Source organism: Astatotilapia calliptera, chromosome 15 (genome assembly GCF_900246225.1).
Source record: "Astatotilapia calliptera chromosome 15, fAstCal1.2, whole genome shotgun sequence".
Classification (NCBI taxonomy): Eukaryota; Metazoa; Chordata; class Actinopteri; order Cichliformes; family Cichlidae; genus Astatotilapia; species Astatotilapia calliptera.
In genome coordinates this window covers 36343986-36366975 of record NC_039316.1, presented here as the reverse complement: position 1 = coordinate 36366975, position 22990 = coordinate 36343986, and the positions used below count along the sequence as shown (strand labels likewise).

The 22990-nt window shown below is 40.3% G+C and overlaps 3 protein-coding genes across 5 annotated transcripts in view; 2 read left to right on the top strand and 1 right to left on the bottom strand.

Annotated features, from left to right (window-relative positions):
• Window positions 1–794: 794 nt before the first annotated feature.
• Window positions 795–3085, top strand: LOC113037627 (uncharacterized protein C2orf72). Its single transcript, XM_026194897.1, has 3 exons — window positions 795–1679; window positions 2201–2299; window positions 2398–3085. The coding sequence occupies exons 1-3, from the start codon at window positions 914–916 to the stop codon at window positions 2493–2495; spliced, it is 963 nt and encodes a 320-aa protein (XP_026050682.1). The 5' UTR covers window positions 795–913; the 3' UTR covers window positions 2496–3085.
• Window positions 3086–4056: 971 nt separating this feature from the next.
• The window catches only part of psmd1 (proteasome 26S subunit, non-ATPase 1), a 36796-nt gene continuing 17862 nt past the window's right edge, over window positions 4057–22990 (top strand). The window contains exons 1-16 of the mRNA XM_026194258.1: window positions 4057–4262; window positions 4831–4874; window positions 5133–5206; window positions 5511–5680; window positions 5837–6045; window positions 6192–6335; window positions 7321–7547; window positions 7863–7923; window positions 8562–8690; window positions 8834–8922; window positions 9029–9107; window positions 9262–9435; window positions 9588–9699; window positions 10387–10583; window positions 10977–11072; window positions 11520–11584. Coding sequence (XP_026050043.1) covers window positions 4247–4262; window positions 4831–4874; window positions 5133–5206; window positions 5511–5680; window positions 5837–6045; window positions 6192–6335; window positions 7321–7547; window positions 7863–7923; window positions 8562–8690; window positions 8834–8922; window positions 9029–9107; window positions 9262–9435; window positions 9588–9699; window positions 10387–10583; window positions 10977–11072; window positions 11520–11584 — 1886 coding nt within the window. The 5' untranslated portion in view covers window positions 4057–4246. The remainder of the gene's footprint in view (window positions 4263–4830; window positions 4875–5132; window positions 5207–5510; window positions 5681–5836; window positions 6046–6191; window positions 6336–7320; window positions 7548–7862; window positions 7924–8561; window positions 8691–8833; window positions 8923–9028; window positions 9108–9261; window positions 9436–9587; window positions 9700–10386; window positions 10584–10976; window positions 11073–11519; window positions 11585–22990) is intronic.
• htr2b (5-hydroxytryptamine (serotonin) receptor 2B, G protein-coupled) lies at window positions 13490–22208 on the bottom strand. 3 transcript variants are annotated; one of them, XM_026194257.1, is made up of 5 exons: window positions 21403–22208; window positions 20461–21039; window positions 16188–16388; window positions 15200–15660; window positions 14905–14972 (listed from the first exon to the last, which is right to left on the bottom strand). In XM_026194257.1, exons 2-5 carry the CDS (start codon window positions 20735–20737, stop codon window positions 14958–14960), a joined length of 954 nt encoding a protein of 317 aa, XP_026050042.1. In that variant the 5' UTR covers window positions 20738–21039; window positions 21403–22208; the 3' UTR covers window positions 14905–14957. The 3 variants fall into 3 exon arrangements, with proteins under 3 accessions (XP_026050040.1, XP_026050041.1, XP_026050042.1); XM_026194255.1 differs by having other exon boundaries at window positions 13490–15660; XM_026194256.1 differs by having other exon boundaries at window positions 13490–15660; window positions 20461–21020.

Below are 22990 nucleotides of genomic sequence, written 5' to 3'. Positions count from 1 at the left end.
ACTGTTCAGTTACACTGCAAAGACATGACGAAGCAAGTGCACCACCCACCTAATCAGTGTTCAGCTAGTCTAAAGGTCAAAGGCTGAAACCTCTGCATTGATTTTGGTCCAACTTTATAGTTTATTATCCATCAGTAAACAATCTCACACAAACTCAGCAGATGAAGTTATTCCATTTGGATTTCAGTTAATGAACTCAATGGCATTTTAGGATGACGGCACCTTTTAATTTGAGGAACAAACGTGGGTGGATTAAAGGATTAGTCTGAAGTACTCATGAGCTTGTTGAAGTAGAGAGGAGTTTGAGTGTGAAAGTCATTTTTTGATCTCATAATGAAGTCAAATATTTCCAGAAATGGGCTGTTTTATCAAATGTGGGTCAGACAAATAAACTTTTGTGCTCTCTGTCATTTCTTTTTTTCCACTTAGATAAGAATTTATGACTCTGGAGAGAAGTCGAGACTGTTTTCCATGTGAATAGTGGGAATAAAGAAAGTGAAGTCTACACCCTGAGGTTTAAATATCCACCATTTACCCCACAATACTTCTAAGAAATTCTTAGAAAATAAAAAAAAACTGTACTATTTTTCCCCTTTCATCCCCTCTGACTGCTGTTAAATGATATTCTAGGATAATTGGTAGTAATGTATTTCCAATATGTATTTCTGTCTAGTTATCCATTAAAGATTAACTTCATTATCAAGCCACTGTCGTTTGGTTAATGACGGTTAGCCACGCCCACTAAAAGGATCAGCCAATACAAATGCGAGTAGATCCCCCCCACCCTCCTCCTCACACACACACACCCCCTTCCCGCTGATGACCGTGAACAAGTTTCACCGGTTCACCCTCCGGCAATGGATTGACGATTCATGTAAATAAAACAGATCGACGCAGCTTAAATTGCGCAAGGATGGCGGACGAGGAGTCACTGAAGGACACGCTACCGGACGAGGAGAGGGAGTTTCAGAAGGCTATAGCGAAAATTGGAGGTAGCGAGAGGATTTATTTGGTGAGTGATGTCTGCAGAAGTAAAGATTTGGACGGAGATGACGCCAAAATATTGCAGGAGTTCGTACGCGACATGTTTCACGACGGCAGTCTGGTGGCAAACGGTCATGGTGGCCCCCAGTCAAGTCCGACGAGCGATCATGGCGGTAAAGCAAGTACAAACCACGTTTCCAGCGAGGCGGAGACTGGAAAGGGCAATGAAAATTATCTAACAGCGAGGCCCAAGGACTTGGAATTGGGAGAGGACAGAGAGAAAAAGAGACGACCAGCGGGTAGTAGCAATGCTCAGAGGACAGCAACGAGGAGGGCGAACAGTCACAGCCTGAAGCGAGCGATAGACTCCCCTGTCATCATATTCATCTTCAGACAGACTTTCATCGGCCGAGCTCCAAACGAGGTGTGCTTAAAAGAGATCCTCAAGGATGTAAAGGCACGCACGAAACGCGCTACAATCGCTCGGCCAGCTCTGATTGGATTAATCCACACAACCGACGAGAGCGCCGAGACGCGCCGGTGCGCCCAGCTTCTGGAGCGTCTGATCCGCTCGGTGTTCCACAACCATGCATCAGAGGCGATATGGGTCGGCTGCTTCATCCCGAAGACAGACACCCTAATGCTCAGCATCAAGAAAAACGTCTGCAGAGTTATACATTCATCTCAAGCAGCAGGTGTACACACATTCCACTTGTAGCAAAACCTCAGAAAAGCTTATTTATTTCATGCAGTGTGTAGGAAAAAAAATGTTTTAGTGTGACCATCTGCAACAACCGCACACACCCATGTCAGCAGGACACATGCTTGTAAACATGGAGTTTGAACCCTGGCACATTTAACCAGGCCAGCATGGGAATATTGTACAATGTACAGCATATTAGATCAGCAAGAGGCAAACAGCATAATTTGTCCAAGATATAATATGTTAACTATTATACCGAAGCCTCCACTACTCATAATATGCTCACCAATGAGCACTACTTCAATTCAAGTCCATACAGGACATACTTTAATGTACTTTAATGAGAGAGCTCACTCTTGTGTAGGCCACTTCATGACACTCACAAGACCACACTGCACACATTTTTCTTCCCAGGCAGGGCTGCAAAGGCCAGGAAACAATGGGAGCATTCACAAAACGGTCGCCCCCTTAGAAAAGCTGCCACATTGTTAAACGCTTCTTATCGCCTTTCAGATAATACTAGGGATGAAGGGAACCCAGTTTTCTGGCCATTGCAACGTTGGTTCAGCCACAGGAGAAGAGAAGACCGAGGTTCAAGCAGCGAGCAAAGAGGTAGCTGCAAAGTAACTTCAGCAGAGAAATGCCTGAACTGCACCACAGTCCTGCAGTCACTTATTTTCACTGCAAGCTCACAAGTTGTCTTTTTTCAGGTGACGCTGAAAGTGCAGAAGAGGGCATCCCTCTGAAAGCCTGTGCCTTGTCTACTGGACCAACTCTGAATGGAGATCCATCTGGAGGAGACGGCTAATGTAACCTGTGTGCTTTTTAGACTGTGAAAAGAGAAGCTGACCTCAGTGCTTTGCTACAGTGTTACAATTTTTCTTTGTGATGCTCAGGGACCCACTTCTTATGAGCCAGCATACTTCTTGTCACGTCAAAGCCACCTAAACACTGTCAGGTTTGAAACATGCATTAGTTTGTTACGTGTTGAGAAAGCGTTAGACGGCTTACAGCATAAGTACTCTTATAAAATGATACAGGACTTGATTCCTGGCTCACTGTTTGTCAGGGAACTTGTGTATATCAAATACAGGGAATTAAAGAACAAAATCAACTGACATGATAAAAGCCTTAAAATGTGAAATCTCGCACAGTTTACCTGAATCCAGGTCACGTTCTCGCCTAGAAGCACTGCACTAATTTTCCGGAAAACCGTATTAATTGGATAACAGGGACCCTGGGTGCTTTACTTAAGATTTTATTTTTCATTTTCATTAGGATTTTGTGTCTTAGAGACAACTTTTAGGACCACCAATATTTGTAACGAGATTTATGTCACTTGTATTTATGTAGCCTACTGACTTATTCATCCCTTTAAATAAACATCATTGGACTTGCCTGAGTGTTCAGCTTTGTTTTAAAACACATACTCCTTGCCTATTCTTTCAATAAAGTAAAAACTGCCTGGGTGACAACTAGTAGTCATCGAAAGCTGTATTGTCATACAACTTTGCATGAAAAACACGCCGCCCCTTGGCTTCCACGATCTTCATTTAATGGCCAGATGTGCTAATTTACTGTTTGTAAGCGACCTGCCTTGTCTTGACAGAAACGTAGAAGATAGTGATGTGTCGGTCGCGAATGAAACGGCTCTTAGAGCCGCCTCTTTGAAGTGAACGACATGAGCCAACTCCTTATTGGGAACCGTGGGGTTTGTTTTTTTTTCTTTCTCTCACCCTCTCTCTCGCACTTTTTCTCCACTCCACTCCGCACACGAGCCTTGTGCAGTTGCAGATGATAAAGGATTCAGAAAGTTTATTCATGCAGGCCCATAAGACAGAGAATGTGTATCTTCTTTTTGTTTTCATATTTTAATTTATATTTAATTGTGTTGTGGTTTGCAGTGTTTTGTGTTGTTTCACTTTAAAATTGTTTAAAAGGAAAAAGCTGAAAATTTAAATAGTTAAAAGTTGAAATCCTTTACAATAGTAATTCCTTTTGTGCATAATTTTATATTATGGTTAATAATAAATTAATTAAAGCAACAAAACAACCTGAAGAGTCGGTTGGGAGCCGAAAGCACCGGATCTTTTTAGTGAGTAGAGCCGAAAGAGCCGGTTCTCTAAAAAGAGTCGGAAATCCCAACACTAGTAGAAGAGCTGCTGGGCTGGCAGGTCGCCATTTGAGGTGCCAGTGTAAAAATCGGATACATTCAACTACATTTACAAATTCCCCACATTTTTTCAAATAATATTTACGTTATCTTTATGTTAATTAGTTATAAAACTGGAATATGTTGGTCCAACTGATGAATCCAGCGTGAATTGTATAGATTTTTTTACGTTTTTAATCAGGCATAGTTACAGCTGGCCAACCCGAGGGTCCTTCAGACAGGGACTTGCGGTGTTGAACAAAAAGAAGTTAGCAGCGGCTGCGTTCAGTTCGGTGGTTAAACATATCCAAATATTGCAAATCTTTTCTTTAACTTCTCACAAATCACACGAAATTTCGCCGTCACACTAGGATACGCGGGACCGAGGAGGGACCGAAGAGCCAATCATGATAACATCTGCCGGTAAGTAGTTAAAGGTAGCTTTATTTTGTTAGCCGTTGCCATTGATTTAGCTGAGTCACACGGCTAGTACTTGGCAGCCCACCATAGACCGTTGATCACATATAAAATTACTAAAGTAGTTATAGTAAGGAGAAACACATTTCATTGTGGATTTCCCGTGCTTCAGAAATGGTTTTAATCACTACAAGGCTGTTTAAATGGAGGAAGCGGAAATAAATTACAGTAATGGCAACAGCATGGATCTTTATAGATAAACATGTTCATTTTTGCTTTCATCTGAGACGTAATTTCCGATGACGTTATGTGTTTGAATACATCCTAAATGCTGCTGTCATCTTAGTATTGCTATAAACAATCTTCAAATTGCCAGATTTTGGGCTAACATTATATTTGATCCTCAATAAGCTTCTGTATCTCCTCAGACCGTATTGTAATGTAATGTATTCTTAGAATGTATTGTCTTTGATTTGCAAATGTATTTAGTATTTGAAATGACCGTTGGATCAAAAGAAAAGTATTTGGATTTTATGAAGTAAACATCCATTTAATAATTTCTTTTGTTTTCTAGCTGGAATTATTTCTCTCCTTGATGAGGATGAGCCCCAGCTTAAGGTAAGAGTTGGCTGTAGGGTAGTCAATTGAATATTCGGGTAACGGGAGATTTTCATGTCTTGTTATCTCACCACAAGAGATACAGTTGCAGAGATAAAGTCTCTTGACTTTTATGAATTGTCAGTGTGGCCCATCAAGTTTTGGTCAATGTTTTAATTTTCTACGTGACATAAATGTAAACTCATTTGGTGTATGCAGTATTACATAAAAGTGAATACAAAGATGAATATTTAAACAACACGTCTGTTTTTCTTGCAGGAGTTTGCTCTGCACAAGCTAGATGCCATTGTGAATGACTTTTGGGCTGAGATTTCAGGATCCGTGGATAAGATGTAAGTAGCGAAGAGCTTATATTATAGTTATTACAGTACTGTAACATAAGTCAGCAGGAACTTAAGCTCATTGTTTATTTCTATGTCTGTTGTAGGGTTAAAGATTTAACTGACTTTCCCTGTAAATGCTGAGACACTGGCATCAGTATTTACTCTCCCTCAAAGCTCCCTCATAGTTCAGTAATAAATGCAGAACTGAATGATTTTGATCATCTCTGATCTGATCTACAATTTACTCAATGGTGATTAGAAAAATGGCTCCTGACAGTTTTGTTTTATGTAACTTGTTGTTGTCTCCTCACAGTGAAGTCCTATATGAGGATGAGTCTTTCCGGAGTAGAGAATTTGCAGCCTTGGTGGCCTCCAAGGTTTTCTACCATCTTGGAGCCTTTGAAGAGTCTCTAAATTATGCTCTTGGTGCAGGAGATCTTTTCAGTGTCACAGATGACTCAGAATATGTGGAGACCATCATTGGTGAGTGGGGGGGGGGACTTCTTCTCTTCTTACCAGTGCAAAGTAAAATAAAGATGTAATGTTGGACGTAAGGTTTATCCTCCGTTGCTTTCTAATGAAAAGTATGTATGAAATAAATATATTTACCTACATAACTTGTTATTTTTGTGGATGCAGCCAAATGCATCGACCATTACACCAAGCTGCGGGTGGAGAATACCGAGCTGCCAGAGGGCGAAGAGAAGAAAACCATAGACCCCCGTCTCGAGGGCATTGTCAACAAGATGTTCCTGCGTTGCCTTGACGATCACAAGTATAAACAGGCCATTGGCATCGCCCTGGAAACAAGACGTCTGGACATGTTTGAGAAAACCATCTTAGAATCAGTCAGTGCAGTTTTCTGCTAACTTGAGATTATTTTGGATCTTTATAACAAGTTTTAATAAGATTTACGCTTTGGTTACTGCTGTTGATTGTTCAAGGTTATTAACGTTTCATCTTAAGAATTTCTTTCTTTTCACTTCCCTTCCAGAATGATGTGAGTGGCCTCCTTGCCTACAGCTTGAAGGTGTGCATGTCCCTGATGCAGAACAAGAAGTTCCGTAACGACGTGCTGAGGGTGCTGGTCAAACTCTACATGAACCTGGAAAAACCCGATTTCATCAATGTCTGTCAGGTAACAAATGAATTGTTCAAACACCTGAGCCAAGGAAACTGGCGCGGGTGATCGTGCTTTCACTTCTTTTTTTCCCCCTCCAATGTTTTATCCATTGATTTGTTGTTTGTGACAGCATACACAAACACAGAAAAGAAATAAAAGGCTTTCAGGCACGAAAACATACGGAGGGAATTTAAGACAGTGCGACTCTCGAAGTTCTCAAACATGAAGAAAACCTGTCAAGAATATAACAAAAATATATTAAAAACATTTTTGCATCTTATGGGGCCGAGAAAAAAGTAAAGATCACAGCTTGTAAGAGATAATATGGTATTATTGAAGAAAAGGCCCTCATCTCCTATTAAATCTCCCCTGAATATCTGGTTTACACATGCATAATTCTTCCAGTTGTAGAAAAGATAACATCCTTAATCTAGTTTCGTAGAAGAGGTAGACTTCCAATTTATATGTTTCTTGGCAAGCATAATTCCTTCATACAGATGAATCTGGATGCCAGGTGAAAACCCAAGGGTTTCTACGGAGCATCCAAAGATTGCCAAGTTATGGTTAGGTTTAATGTCTCTGGAGAAGGCTGCTGAAAGCCACTAAAATGACGTTATGAAAAATGAAAACTCCAAATGATAAGATCAAAATTTATATGTAATCACAATCTTCATGATTCCAGAGAGGTTTTTTGCTATAAAGTTCACTTTATAGCAAAAAAACAACAGTAAATGATGAGCGTTCTCTCTAGCTGGTATAATAAGAGGAAAAAGGTGCCCATTATAGCAGGTATTTTTTGTTAGATAAGAATCTCTAACGATCAGTCAACCAAGCCAACATCTGCCCTGAGTCATGCTCAGAGTTATTTGTGTGATTTTTTTAAAATAGTTGATAGTACTGCTGTATGTTGATCACATGTACAGCTTTAATTTAATAGATTTTCCCAAACTATTTCAAACTAACATCCCTCTCCACTTATCTCTCTCTCTCCCCACTCCAGTGCCTGATATTCCTGGATGATCCGCAGGCTGTGAGTGATATCCTGGAGAAGCTGGTGAAGGAGGACAACCTGCTAATGGCCTACCAGATCTGTTTTGACCTCTATGAGAGTGCCAGCCAGCAGTTTCTGTCCTCTGTCATTCAGAACCTGCGTACCGTTGGGACACCTATTCCTGCAGTCCCTGGTTCCACAAATACAGGCACTGTGCCCACGCCAGACAAAGAGAGGTAGGCAGGGACAAAGAGTGACTAATTCTGAAGCACTTTGTCTTGGTTCATGTTTATAGGTCTTGGGCTTTTTCAGAGATAGTGGCTCTGATTTAAGGCATTTCTCTGCAGAAGAGTTATTTTAAAATGCTGTATTGTGGGAAAACCTTTTGACCCTTTGTCAGTGAGAATAAAGCCCACTAAGTTTCTGGTGGGCATCTTAAACCTTCTGAAATGAACCAAACTAAAGTAAAGAAATACAAAAGATTGAGTTTGAATTGAGTCTAATACACACACATCTTACAGACTGAAACTTGTCTCTTGTATGTTTTATAGTGATGCAATGGAGACCGATGACAAAGCTGGCAGCTCACCTGCTGGAAAGCCTGCAGAAACGGTTAGCAGTTTGGATTTTTGGGGGTTTTAACTGCAGTATATCTTTGATAACTGGAGCCTGCACAACAAAGCATGTTCACCATAATCAGTACAGCTTTGTCATGTGATCAAGGCTAACAATCACAGTCACGCTAAGCAGTTTGTATACATGCACATAAAACTGGTTGCGTTGGCATCATCTGGAAAAGTCTAGAGCCACACGGTTCTCACAGGAATAACAAAAAGTAATCCTGAAACTTGATGAGGAATTCTAAAATATACTGCGAGTTAAAAGGAGTTTATTAGAGTCAGAATCAGAATCGTGTTTGCCAAGTGTATATATAGCAGTGTAGTCTAGTTAAGCATTCAAAGTCGAGAAGAAAAGTTCAAAGAAAAAATGCAGATTGCACATCATTAGTACTACCTTACTAAATATCAATACTAACTCAGTGTGGCCTTTAGCTGCAGTCTTGATAGTGTTATTGAATGCTGGGAGGGAGGAATGAATATAAAACTTCAAGTTAAAGTTGAAAGTAGAAAGAAGAAAATCAATTGAACAGTAGTTTTGGGGGGGTTTTTGGGGGAGGGGGGTTAAATAAATACACTCTGATTTGCTGCCTTTAATATATCCTGTCACATTGTCCTTCTGTCTTTTTACAGAAAGATGAGTCCAAAGACCAGAATGCAAAGATGATCAAGATCCTGAGTGGGGAGATGGCCATTGAGCTTCACCTACAATTCTTAATTCGAAATAACAATACAGATCTAATGATTCTGAAAAACACAAAGGTAACGTTCGCTGCCAGTGTAATGTGCAGTTTTGAAGAAGATTGTTTACAACCAGATGAACTGCATTTTGCTTGAGGTCACTTAATGTGCCGTAGCGACCACTTCCTGAAACTCCCTGATTTTTGTGCCTCCTTTTACTCCAGGACGCGGTTCGAAATTCAGTGTGCCACACAGCTACGGTTATAGCCAACTCCTTCATGCACACAGGAACCACAAGTGACCAGTTCCTCAGGTAACTGTGCTGGGAGGATGATAAAACACTGAAAAGATTACAGAGGGATATTGATAAACGTGTTGTTTTCGAGTGACTATAACCCCAGTGTTTTTTGTTCTTGTAGAGAAAACTTAGAATGGCTGGCAAGAGCAACAAACTGGGCAAAATTCACAGCGACAGCAAGTCTGGGTGTCATCCACAAGGTAGAGTTCTGGCACAATGATGGTAATACTAAGAAAACCAGAAAGGATTTTGTTCTAATGTTATGCTTTTCTAATCTTACTGCCTGCTCAGAATGTTTTAGACAAAGATTAAAATGTTTCTAATGTTCAAAATGTTGAAAATGCTTTCTTTCAGGGTCATGAAAAAGAGGCGCTCCAGTTAATGGCCACCTACTTGCCCAAAGATACCTCCCCTGGGTCTGCCTACCAGGAAGGAGGCGGGCTGTATGCCCTGGGCCTCATTCATGCCAACCATGGCGGGGACATCATTGACTACCTGCTCAGTCAACTCAAGAACGCCAGCAATGATGTGAGTTTTTAGGTTTGGTTTCATGCTTGGTTGTCAGATAAATGTTACACTTGTGCCCCAGCTAAAGCTTTTTAGAGAGCAGGAGCTAGTTTAAGTCTCTGTGTCAGTTTTATGCTCTCACTGATGGTGTGCTTTCTGTTCCACGGTCACAGATTGTCCGTCATGGCGGTGCTCTTGGCCTGGGCTTGGCTGCATTGGGCACGGCTAGGCAGGATGTCTACGATCTGCTCAAGTCGAACCTCTACCAGGATGATGCTGTCACTGGTACGTAGGCCCTGTCAGTGAAGGGGCTTTTTGAATTTTAAAGCCCCAGTTTGCTTTTTACTGTTCTGCTTACTAATAATAATGTTTCTACAAATATGACAAAGAAGGATTTGGTTTTTTATTTTTGTTTGTTTTGAGCATCTTTGCTACGTCCCTTATTAGAGTAGAACTTTCAGACGTTTTAAATATGTGTTTTGTTATGTTTTTTAATTGTATGTGGACCAAAAAAAAGCAGGGTTTTTTGTTTGTTTTTAATCCTGTGTGATGTGTTATGGAATTTTAATTAACAAAGCCTACAGACACAGTGAGCAGTAGGCCAACAACTTTTAATAATAAACACAAGCATGCTTGGAGAGAGCTGCCATCATGGGGCACTGACAGCAGTCTCTCTACCAATGAACAGCACAGCCCTGGTTTAAATACAGTCAGACAAAAGTACTTTCACAGCTGTTAACCCTCTCCAGAATGTGGGAGATTTTTTATAACCTTATCTCTTCTTACCGTGATTGCCCCTTGTCTCTTCCCCCATCCTCAAAAACACAGAACAAAAGGCTTCACACCTGTGGAATTTCCCCCGCTTTGTCACCCCCTTTCTCAGAGGCCTAGCTGTGTGTGTGCAATAAAGTTAGAGCTGAATGCTCTTCCACATGTTTATTGTTTATTTTTTCTGCTTCTGCGACCTCCCAGGTGAAGCTGCAGGGTTGGCTCTTGGTCTCGTCATGCTGGGCTCCAAGTCGGCTCAGGCGATCGAGGACATGGTGGGCTACGCTCAGGAGACGCAGCACGAGAAGATCTTGCGTGGCCTGGCAGTAGGAATTGCCATGGTCATGTATGGACGTATGGAGGAGGCTGATGCCCTCATTGAAAGCCTCTGTAGAGACAAGGTATGACTAAAAAACACTCAAAAATCAAATTATGTACACCATCAGGTTGAAACTTCTGTCAAAAAAGTGACAATTGTCTTTGCCATAGGGTCAACTTACCAATATCTAGAAAATAATAGAAGTTTGATTCTTTAATGGAAAGAATCTCAGTCTGCTTCATAAAGGTCACTACTCTCCGTAAAGCTCACAATTCACTGTGCCGATATTTGATGTATCAAATCCCGTCTGCACTTACTGAACCTCAGGTTGTGTGTATTTCCCATCACATGTGAGACTCTTCCTCTGTACTTTGTGCCAAGATCTAGATGTGGGAAATTACTCAAATTATGTTGATCTTAGTTGTGTATCCAGACACAGTCTTAAAGCTCTGCTTTCTTTCACTGTCTACGGTAGGACCCCATCCTGCGGCGCTCTGGTATGTACACTGTGGCAATGGCATACTGTGGCTCTGGGAACAACAAGGCCATCCGACGCCTGCTACATGTCGCTGTGAGTGCTTCCTTTTTTCCTTCTTTACAACACTGTCACTGAAGGGAGTGCAGGTTTATAATGATGGCACTGAAGCGGATGGAAGATCCACTAATGGCCGGCCTCATAATAGCTGCTAGTCATAATATTGTCAAAAGTATGATTGTTTATTTTCTCCCTTAATCTGTCTTTTTTTTCAAAGCTTTAGTAGCTGCTGTTATTAAACTAGTGCCAGTTATTTAAAGCACTGTATTCTTTCAGGGATGATCTTGCAAAACTCTTTGCTAACAGAAATCACTGCAGAGGTGTGAACCACTTTTGTCCTGCAGGTGGCACTTGGTGCTAACTGAATTTATTAGACAGCTTAATAGTAGAGCATATTTCTTTTACTCTGAGTAGTAGGGGATGTGCATTTTTAAGATTAAATCAAGTCCCGTTTAATTGACTGCCTTTCTTTTGTCTATTAAGGTGAGTGATGTGAATGATGATGTCAGACGGGCTGCTGTCGAGTCCATTGGCTTCATCTTGTTCAGGTAAGCCAGACCCCATTCTTTAAACTATGAACGCTCTGTTTTGGTTTTTTCCGCATGCACCAAAGGCCTTTCTCTTTAAAACCTCAATACTTGTGCCAAAATTCCAGCTTTATGCAAAACACAACCTTTGAACAAAGACATACTTATTTGAGCAGATCAAATCATGCATCTGGTAAAAGGAAGGTATTCTGAAGGGTTTTCTAAATATCATTGTTATTACAAATGATGCTTCTTTATGTTAATCTTTTGAAGAGTTTTAAAAAAAGTTATATAATGACAACCAACCAGTGCTCAGTTTGCTGTCCGTCCGTTTATTTTAAACAGTTGCACAGTTATCTTTGTTTGCTGAGGGGAGGTAGAATTAAAGCTAGATGGTTTATGGTTGTTGATTTCAGTGTGTGTCACATCTGCCGCTAACTGGCTGTCTATCTTAAACGCAGCTGGCACACGAACAACAACCTCCACAAAGAGGCACGTGCATTATAGTAGAAACTCAGTGTGATTTTAGATGCTTGTTATATGTAAATTAATAAATAAAAATCATTACCTTAAAAAAAGACTTGCAGAATGCTTACGGCAAAAGAAAATGGCACAACTATAGCCATCCGTATTAAGGTTAATAGCATTAGCTGCCACAGTAACTTTATAAAGCCGATACCTGTGGATACTCTGGTGTCCCCCACAAACTAGAAGGAGAACAGGGAGTTTACCAGTTTTTCCATCATTACAAGCAGCTGATCTCTTGGTTACTTGTGGGAGTTTTATTTAGCTTTACTACAGTTAGCTTGTTTGGGATTTTAACTTGTGAAGTGAAGTGTTGTTGGTTGATTGGCTAACACAAAAGTGTTAATGTAGCAGCTGGCAAATGAATGAAACCAGTGAATGTCATTTCCATGCAGATGTCCTGGAGCTTAGTTGGCTTTAACCAGTCAGGTTCTTGTTATTCACTACGTCACTACTGACACAGAAACAGTTTGGTTTTCTTTCTTTTTTGCTTCAGTTTTCCTGGCTGACCTTGTGTTTTTTATATTTTGTGTAATGAGTTGTCAAAATTTAGTTTAGTAGTAGTTACTGGTCTTCATGAATGATGTTCCTCTGTCAGACAATGACACCACTGAGGTCCTTATCACTTTAACTGTCTTCTCCAGTTATTTACAGGCATTTATCCCACTAACATCAGTGTTTACCCACCATAGAGCAGGGCTCGTGCTAAACAGACTGCCTGGCCACTTCACAAACATCAGGGTGTGCATTTTTAAGCCCAAAAAGGCCATGTGATATCCTGTGATCAATCGGCCGCTACATAAACCTTGTGTAAATTTTCTCTGTGTTTAGAAAGACTTGTGAACCAGAGCTATTTAGTTTGCCTGCTCTTCTCTGATTTCTCACCCTAATGCCTTAAGAATAACTGCATGCACTCCGCCTCACAAGAAGAGCCAGGTTTGAATGCCTTACGTTTCAGCTTTTTCATACTAAATCAGCAGAGTTCCAGTTTGTTTGTTTGTTTGTTTGTCTTTTGTTTAACAGTGACACAGTCTATACAGGAATATAACTAATTAGGATTTTAGTTTAGTTGAATGTTTTCCTGGATATTTTTAAACAGAGAAATCAGGAATTGCTCCTTAAATATGCTGTCGTTACAGTATTCGTATTTTTCTTTTTCAGTGTAAATAGCAGTGGTTTTTATTGCCAAACTCTGTTATCTGCTTTGGTGTTTATGATTTGGGGAAAAGTGAATAGCCTTTTTTGTTTTGTTTTGTTTTGTTTGTCTTACTGTGGCTGTTATGCTGTGTTTTGTTTTGCCCAGCCCTTATTTATGATAGAGGCCATTTTTTCCGATCACATTACAGTAACATATGAATGTGGAGATCAACAGCATAACACACAGATAGTTAGAATTTGGCCTTTTTATCAGGAACACAAGAAATATTTTATTAAACACATGTAGATTTCCATTTAAAGTGAACATTTTCTATGTACAATCTTTTTAAGTGGACATCTTTTTAACATGTCAAAACAGCAGGCTGCGATACACGTACAAGAGTGCTTTTCAAAGGTCCAGCAAATACATTAAGTATCGTTTCAAGAGTGCAAGGCGTTTATGTCTGTCTGTGTTGTCTTGACAAAATATAAGCATGTAGATGGTTTACAGCATATTTAGACAGCAAAAGTTGAAAGCATCAGAATAGGAAATGTACTGTATGCTGCATTCAGGGAGTTTCCAGGTCATCATGATGTCCTGAACTTTGTGGATGTAGTGTTCATAGTTGAAAATAGATCCTTGTGTAACTGATGTAAACAAACATTAGCGATCACTTACTAGTTTCTAAGTGAGGTCACCACCTTGAACCCTGGAGGGCAAAACAAGCCTTCCTTAGACTTCATGTGCTTTACTTTCACCAGAGTTATTAAACCAAAATGCCAGCTAATGTTCACAAGCCGCTCAGTTGTTTACAGCTGCTGGGCAAGTAAAGATAATGGCACTAAATGCTAACACACCTCTCCTGAGGCTGCCGTACAAAAACAGCAGCCAAATCCCACCAAAGGCTAAATTATATTACATTATTATAAGCTTAACAGATGAGTTTCACCTTCCAAACGTGGCATTAGTGACCCATCTCAATCAAAAATAGATACACCTGCACCTACTGTTGTTTTTGTTTTGGGGTTTTTTGTGTATGTGCTGGTGGCAGTGTAAGTGCACTGGGGGGATATTGTTACATATTGCAAATATTGCCAAATGGACTGCAGCTTGTGCAATGTACACTTTACAAGTATGGAAAAACATGCAGTATTTTAAATATCAGTGTTTTTGAAAGTTGATCTGGACATTTGCAGCTTGTAACATATTAAAAACGAGTTCTCTGGTGCTCTGATGCTCTGAGTTAGCCAGCATTTTGGTGTTTTGCCCTCTAGGTGTGCGCTACAAAAGACTATGAACAGTTTGGGGTTTGTTGTCTTGCCATTAAATGTATCCAATTGACAGAAACATCTGTTCGTGACAAGCCTTTGTCTTGAAAGAACTCAAATTTGCAACATAAATTTTATCCACTTTAAGTACCCCCCCCCCCCCACCCCCCCCCCGATTTATATTCATTTGCTTTGCGTGTCCATAGTCTATACACAGCTAACATGTTCCTCCTGCTTATCATCTTCATTTTCAGTCAGAAGTATTGTGTCTAGCACAACACCACTAGATGACTGTACAGGTGGTTGCCGACACCTCAGCGGACTTTGGTAGGCCACAGCTCCAATGCCGTTCTTCATTCCCCGTTTCATGAATAGCTTAGAGTTCTCTGCCATGGAAGATTTGATTGAAATCCTTGTTAGAGTCCACTCTGCAGTTGATGGCCTCAGATGTCCTCCTGACAGGTTACTGGCACAGCTCCTGTAATTACAGGTGATGTAACGTGTGAACGCCTGCCTGAAAGTTTTGTTGAATAGGGTGTAGACCAGCGGGTTAATACCTGATGACACGTAACCCACCCAAACAAAGATCTCCATGAGCTGGGCAATGACGTTGGGATCACACCCTTTGCATAGCACTGAGGTGATATTTGTAATAAAGAAAGGGCACCACATGACTACAAACAGGAGGAAGACTATGCCCAGTACCTTGGATGCACGCTGCTCGTTGCTCAGAGTCTGCATGGACTTCTTGCCCATAGTTGACATCCTGCGAAAGGACTGTTCGTATGGCGTGTGAGCGATCGTGGTGCCTGCATTTGGCTTTTCCTGCATCCGGGGAAGTCTGCTTTCCAGCACATTCATTTGCTCGGCTTCAGTTGAAGCCATAGACTGCTCCCTTTGAAAAACTGTGGACACCGCCGGAGAGCTAAAACGCTGAGTGACCTTTGACCTGAGCAAATAAACCTTTTTGCGCAACACATGGACAGTGAGTAGATAGATGACCATCATGATAGTCAAAGGGATGAAGAATGCTGATAAAGAGCCAAATATGATAAAATCCCAGAAGGTGGTTGGTTTCAGCAGGCACGTGTGGTTGCTGTTGAAGGTGATGTTGTTGGGAAGGTGGTAGTTCTTAAGGCCCCTAATAGGAATTGGAATTGCAATACCTAGAAAAACGACAACAACATTAAATACTGGGAAACACTGGTTATTACCACACTGCTCCCCGGGCGCCTGCTTAGTGGGCTGCCCACTGCTTCACTGAGTGAATGGGTCAAATGCAGAGAAAAACAAGTAATTTCCCCATGGGGATCAATAAAGTATCCATTATTATTATTATTATTATTATTATTATTATTATTATTACTCATTGGATGAACAGCTTACTGGCTTGCATTTGTTTTGTTTTTTCTGCAAATGCAGTAATTTTTCATTTGAGAGAAAGAGCTGCTTTTACTGAAACGTGTCTCCAATAACAAGGCATGACTGATTGCAGCATCTTTGTGTTTACAGCTTACTGTAAAAAAGTCACAGTGGACTTTAAATCACATCAGTGCTGTTTATATATATGTTGCTGTTTTATGTCATCTGGCATGCATTTCTGAGTGTAAACCAGGTCTTGTTGGGGCTTTTATGTTTTGAGTTTTGACTTTAAAGACTGCTGTAGAGCTGAAGGCTGAACTGACAAACTTACAAATGGATATGAGCCACACCAGTGCGATCTTGACCAGCGCTTTTGCTCTGGATTTGTACTGGCTGTGTTGAATCGGCTTCTTGATGGCAATGTAGCGATCCAGTGAAATGGCACAAAGGTGCATGATGGATGCAGTAGAAAAAAGCACATCAAGGAAGAGCCAGATGGGGCAGAGAAACTCAGGAAGAGGCCATCCAGAGTCTAAAGAGAAGATGAGATGGAAATTAGAGTTGGCAGATAGTTTAATATACTTGTGGTGTAACTCGTTTTCTTGCCAAAAAGAATGCGGTCATACTCTCTGCCCGTTAGGGTAGATATCAGACAATGGCAACGGGTTTGAAGTAGCACTCGTGCAAATGATTGCTGTTTGTTTATCTGTGAGGAATCACTTTACTGGAAAAAGGAGGGTTCGCCGAGTGTTTATGGAGCTCGGAGCTCTTTATGTAGATGTGGCAGAGACTGCGCTCAACAGTAGTGTTTATTTTGAGTTCTGGGTATAAAACTGGCAAGTAGTTGTTCTGGCTTTTGTCTCGTCATCCATTAACATAGTAAAAGACAGTTGTTGGAATTTTCCTGTGTTATGCCCGTCTCCTCCGCCTCCTTACTGCGCTGCTTTCTCGTACTCTGTTTTGATTAAGTTTGACATGGAAGCTTTTCTCCCCCCAAATGACAAATGATTGACACTTTTGGAAAGTGTTTATTTGTTATATTAGTTTTACAATGTTACTAAAGCAATCCTGCCCTTGTAAGCTTATTTTTTTTTTATAGTTTTTTGTTTTATGGTTGCCTTTGAAAACATCCTAGTTCCACCACGTGGCAGCCCATTAAAAACTTGGAGCATAAAGCAGAGCTCTCCTGTAGTTCCTAGTTATACAAGGCTCGTGTCAGCACCTCAAAGTCATTTGCAATGTTTTTTCTTTTCTTTTTTTTGGTTTATAAGGATTACAAAACTGCTATTTGAACAGATGTGGGTGTCTAAGAGTCAACAGTGCAGGACTTTTATTAAAAAAATATGGGGATGAAGTGTTATTACTTAAAAAAGAATAAGAATAATTTGCATTTCTGGCAAGTATAAGAAAGAATGTGTTTATAGCACATTGCACAGTAGAAACAGCTACAATATCCACATCTCTTTAAATAAAAAAAAAAAATAGAATAGAGGAGTTCAGAAAATCTAATGTATTAAATTACCACATTATTGGTTAGTAGAGAGCTGGCTTCTCACTTAGGCTTTTCTTTTTTCTTTTTTGGCTACAAGTTGGTTTATTTTAAGTTTACAAGAGTTTCTGTTCACATAGCTCATATTTTAAACAAGAGGACCTCTTACATTTTCCAGGTGTCTGTATACTTCTGCTCAGCAGATGTGGAAGAGTGGCTGAATACTAGAAACATTTTCTGGATTGGGTGTGTTGCATCATCTTTTCTTTGAAACCTATATATTTTAATTCAAAGTAAAGTGGGTTTCTCTGCCAGCTGCAGCCAGCTCTACCTGCCCTACTACTTTACTCCACGAGCAAGTCTGAACGGATGATCAAAGATAAAAGGAGGTTATAGCTGTTCAACTGGAGACACTTTGGTTAATAGAGAAATCAATTTTGTTTTATATGTGATTGGATCGCTAAAGGTAAAGGCCTAATAATTATAGTGACATTGTATAGAGCTGAAAAGAAAAAGAAATGTAACTAACTAACGAACTTCAAAGGACTAGCTGTTAGCCTCTCTGCACCTTCCTCACCTGTTATTAGATTATAAGAAGGGGGATAAAGGTTAAAAAGATAAATTGGACTTCAACCACCTTCATCATTTGCACACGGCTACAAAGCAAACACCTCTGGACACCGGACCAGCACATCTCTAGCCTTAATTAACAATGATAACAGTCTTAATTTACACAACACACGCACAGCTTTATTAGTCTGTCAGCTTACATGTGTTTTTATTGTTTCTGATTATTTCAAGCCCAGCACAGCTCATCGACCCCACCTTACAGTTGTATCACTGATTTCACTGAAATATTTAGTTTAGTTGTGTTGACATTTGTGGTATTAGTGTACCAATGTACTATAACCTTGTCTATGTGACTTTGTTTATTTCGCTAAAGGTTGTTGGCACAGCATGACTGTCTGCACCGTCGTTAGCTATCCTTCACACTAACACACTGTTTCTGTCTGTGTCCTCATGACCTCTTCCAGTTCACCTCAGCGCTTCATCTCTCTCTAAATAGGAGAGGATGACAGCTGCCTGGGTCTTAAAATATATTTCACAAAAGCAGAGAATATTTTAGGAGTCTGTTTTTTGTTTTTGTAGACCTTTGTAACCTTTTAGCAGATAGAAATACTGCTGGAAAAATTAAAGAAATACATTTTAATCACAGTTGGTGTTTTCTCTCAGTTACGTGACTGGACTAGTTCTTAGGACTAAATATTTTCGGCCTAGATAAATTGCTTTAGAGGTTGCCGTATTGAAGTGATGGTTTGAACAAAGAAAAAAGAAATCAATACCTTTTCAGTTTCTTTTATGTTTCAAAGCCAGCTGCTTTTAGCTCAATACCCAGGTTTTTCATGGATCAGAATGGGCCTTTCGGTGTCTACTTAAGCGCGCATACAAAAATGAATGATATGAAAGGACAAAATCTGCACAGGCTTGTTGAACAGAAATCTGTGAGTTTTGTTGTTATATGTGGCTGTTTGATAAATTAAACTGTTTATTATGCTTGATGATGAACCCAAAATAAGTGTGGTTTAAAATACTAATTTTACTGATGATTTCTCCTTTGGCTGTGACTAAAACTTCTTTGGAGGGTTTACTGGGTGAATTTTGGGCTCAGTGTGCTCAATTATAGCAATGTGAAAGGGGATTAAGCTTCCTGGTAGACTGATGAACAGGCTTTATATGTTTCTAATGTGGAGAGTGATGTAAAACCCTTATAGCTGGTATCCTTTTCAATCCAGCGATCCAGTCAGAATTTAAATAGCATGTTTCCAGACACAGATTTGTTACAGAAATAGATGCAATGGCAGATTAATTGTAAAGCCCTTCTTTAATTAGATTCTGCATTAAGGTAAGCGCTTAAGCAGCATCTCTGAGCAATCTTACTTGTGCAGCTTTCAGTGTGACACATCCACATCTGCGCTCTTGTGTGTTAGGCATAATTATAATCCAGCTCATTATCTTTCAATTGAACTAATGGAGAATAATGCGGAGCTTTGCCATAGCTCTGTATTTTGTTGTGGTATGAAGAGGAAAAAAAGATGATACAAGTCTAAATCAGTTCCTGTGCAGCTGTATTTGCACAACACTATTAATGGAATTAATGGAAAAATGGCTTTCCATTGGTAATAGTCCCAGAGGCAAGTCGTTCAGTCCAAGCTGTGGACCTGGCACCAAACCTTTGCCAGAGAAAGTAGACTGTTCACCGTCCACTATCTCTCGTTCTATTTCATCTAGAATAATTTGTTTAGAGATAGTCTTGATTGGATCTAATACTGCCTCTCAAATTGTTTTTCTCCTCTTCTGTTATCCCCAAGTCTTCTGGTCGTTATGCAGATATTAACGCCTAATGAAGGTTTAATACAAGTTTGCTGTGAATTAGGGGACATTCTTCATTAAATCACTTCGGTCACGCTTGAACTCACTTTAAAAAATTGTTTTCAAAATTTGTTGGTGGTTTGGACATCAATTTTCAGTGTTCTTCTGGATATTATGACAGATTATGATCTGTCGGGGCGATCGTGGCTCAAGAGTTGGGCGTTCGCCTTGTAATCGGTTCGAGCCCCGGCTTGGACAGTCTCGGTCGTTGTGTCCTTGGGCAAGACACTTCACCCGTTGCCTACTGGTGGTGGTCAGAGGGCCCGGTGGCGCCAGTGTCTGTGTGTGTGAATGGGTGACTGGATGTGTAAAGCGCTATACAAATACAGGCCATTTACTATATTAAAGAAAGAAATATAATCATTCCAATGGTGCTTTGTTCAGAGTCACACCTTAGACATGGGTGAGGTAATGTTGGCAGTTGTTTGCTGGGGGAGCGTCTGGAGTTTAAATACTGTTTATTTTGTAAGCATAATAAAAAATATTGTGATTTTTTTTTTTTTTTTTTTTTTTTTTTTTAAATAAATGTAAACGACCTTTTAAAAGGGAAAAAATAAGAAATGTTATGCTTGGGTTTCTAGGATTTTTACCTGTGCAGCTTTAATACTACCCATATAATGTAAAAAAGCATATGCAGTATATGTGCAATGAAGCTGTCAAAGCCAAAGCTCCGTGCTAAACTTACTGTAGAGAACAGTGACCAATGCAATGGGCATCACTAGGAGTCCCACCAGCAGATCGGCTACAGCAAGTGACATTAGAAAGTAGTTGGTAGCATTCTGCAGCTTTTTCTCCAGCGACACAGCGAGAATGACCAGGATGTTTCCTCCGATCGTGGGGATGATGACCATGACAATGAGCAAGGCAGCCCATTTCAGCTGAAGCTCAGACACTTTGCCTGCGTGTGAGCTGTTAGCCTCGAGCTGTGCCATGGCTGGCTGAGACAGGGTGCTGCTGAGCATACAGCGGGCTTGAGTGTAGGTCGGGGCTCTAATCTTTCTGGTCTGGGAGACTCGGTCAGCATGGTCACTGGGTCCCACAGGCAAGGGCACAGGGTAGGGTGAGACAGTTCAGGGGCGGCACACAAGATCCTGCATCCCGTAAAAGCCAAACGAAGATGGTCTTTGTTCTTATAAAATCCAAAGCTGGCAATAATCCCAACACGATTAGTAGCTCCACAGTGCGATGTTCCGCAAGTGAGCAGGGGTCCTCACTTTCCCAGGCAGCTGACACTCTTGACATCCACTTCAAAGAAGAAATAGGTCTGTTAAAGGGGTAGTGATTAGTCATTTTCTTTACCCGAATAATGACAAAATGCAGCAATGGTAAGTAATAAATAGAGCAAAGACAGTCAGTTCATGAGTTATGTGAATGCCAAGCTGGGAAAACAGAGTGATGGCTTAAAAGCTTTTCAGATTTCTTCTGTTATACAGTTAAAGGTTAATAAAAGATGCAAGTTGTTTGTACGCAGTGTTTCAGCTGATATTTGTTGATTAAAATTAGTAGATGAATGTGTAGGATTTTGAATTTATATACCTTCCAAAGCAGTGGTTTAAATGATGTCGAAACCCATTTTCAAATAAAAAAAATAAACTAGTATTGTGATAGTTTTGCAAAAGTTTCTTACCTGTTTCCCAAGGTAATGTTAGCTGTCCTTCTCCTTTTGTGTTTTCAGCTCTTTAAGTCTTTTCCCAAACCTTTACGTCTTAACGCTGTTGAACACTAAAACAGTATTCTGAGCTGGGAAAAGAGAGCCGCTTGACACCCCGTGCATTTCACTCTTTGCACACCTTGTAAGGTGGGACAGCTTGGTCTCTTTTAATGTCTCCTATCTCATCTTTAAATTTCTTCCCTTCCCATAGAAGAATGTGACAGAGAACGCCCTCCCTCAGCAGCGAATCCTAAATCTGTCTTAGTCTGAAGCGGTCCGTGATGTGGAATTTATTCGCTTCCACATGTTGGAGGAACTTCCAGTCTCGCTGCGCGTCACCTACCGCGATCACAGGTTTAAAACTTTCAGATGTTGTTGCTCCTCTGGTGCTCTCCCGTTCTCACTCGTTGCCTCTCGTCTGCAGCCTGCGATCAGCTCACGCTCGCTCTCTCTCGTCCCCTCCCTCCCCCTTCTGCTTGCAAGTGACTCAGACTCTATACAAAACAGATGAATGTCTTCATGATGGCAACATGCCAGTTGTTCTGGGAGGTAATTTCCTTCAACACCGCCGTCCTACTGTTTATATTTGTCACTTTCTGTTCACTCCTCTGCTCGAAGAAGAGGGGAGGTAGGAGCACTGTATGGGGGGAACCTTTTGTGTAGAGGTACATGCTTGAAAATGTACTTATACTACATAGCTGTTAAAGCCTTTTGTCCTCAGTGAGCTCACATTGAGAAAATCTCAGGAAACCTTTTTTTAATAGATGATATAGATTTTAAGAAATTATCCCCTATTTATGTATATTTTTGTTTTCTCTATAGATTTTTTTTGCTTGTAGTCATGATGTTGCTTTGATTTTTTGCTTTTAAAAGCAGATTTATTTATTTATTTATTTATTTATTTTTTAAGTGAGAAGTTCAGAGTGTACCCTTGGATATTTTAGATGATACATGCCCCTTGTTTCTGTCAAGGTGGCAGTACATGCATAAGATAATCTGCTCTCTTTTACTTTGCTTATCCTTTAATGAAGTTTAATCTCTTCAGTCCCAGAAGTTGAAATTTTTTAAATGCTTAAATCATCACATCAGGTGTAGCACTGTGATTAGAGGCAGCATCTATCTCTCCAACAGCTGCTTTTACCCGAACATGTTTTCAGTATGATAACTAATCTTATTTCTTGGGATCTGCATGTTTGCCAACTTTTAAACTGCTGCAACATTAAAGGAAATAAAAACATTATGTACCATTAGACGTGACACTTTTTTTTTTTTTTCTCCCAGTTTAAGCAGTTTAACAAGTTAACAGTCTGCCCTTTGGCAGCTGCTTATCACTTATTATTATAGCAGTATACTCACACGTGTTTGTTTTGTTTACTCTTTGGATGAATTTTGATTACCTTTTAGCGTAAACTATAAAAGCCACATGACCTCTTGTCTAAAATTAACATTGTCCAGGTGTTTTTCATGATGTATTTTACAACTGCTTCCTGTAACAGACAGGAAGCAACCGAATGTGATCTGCAGTCATACAGCAAGACCACATCAATGACTGCCAGTCACATTT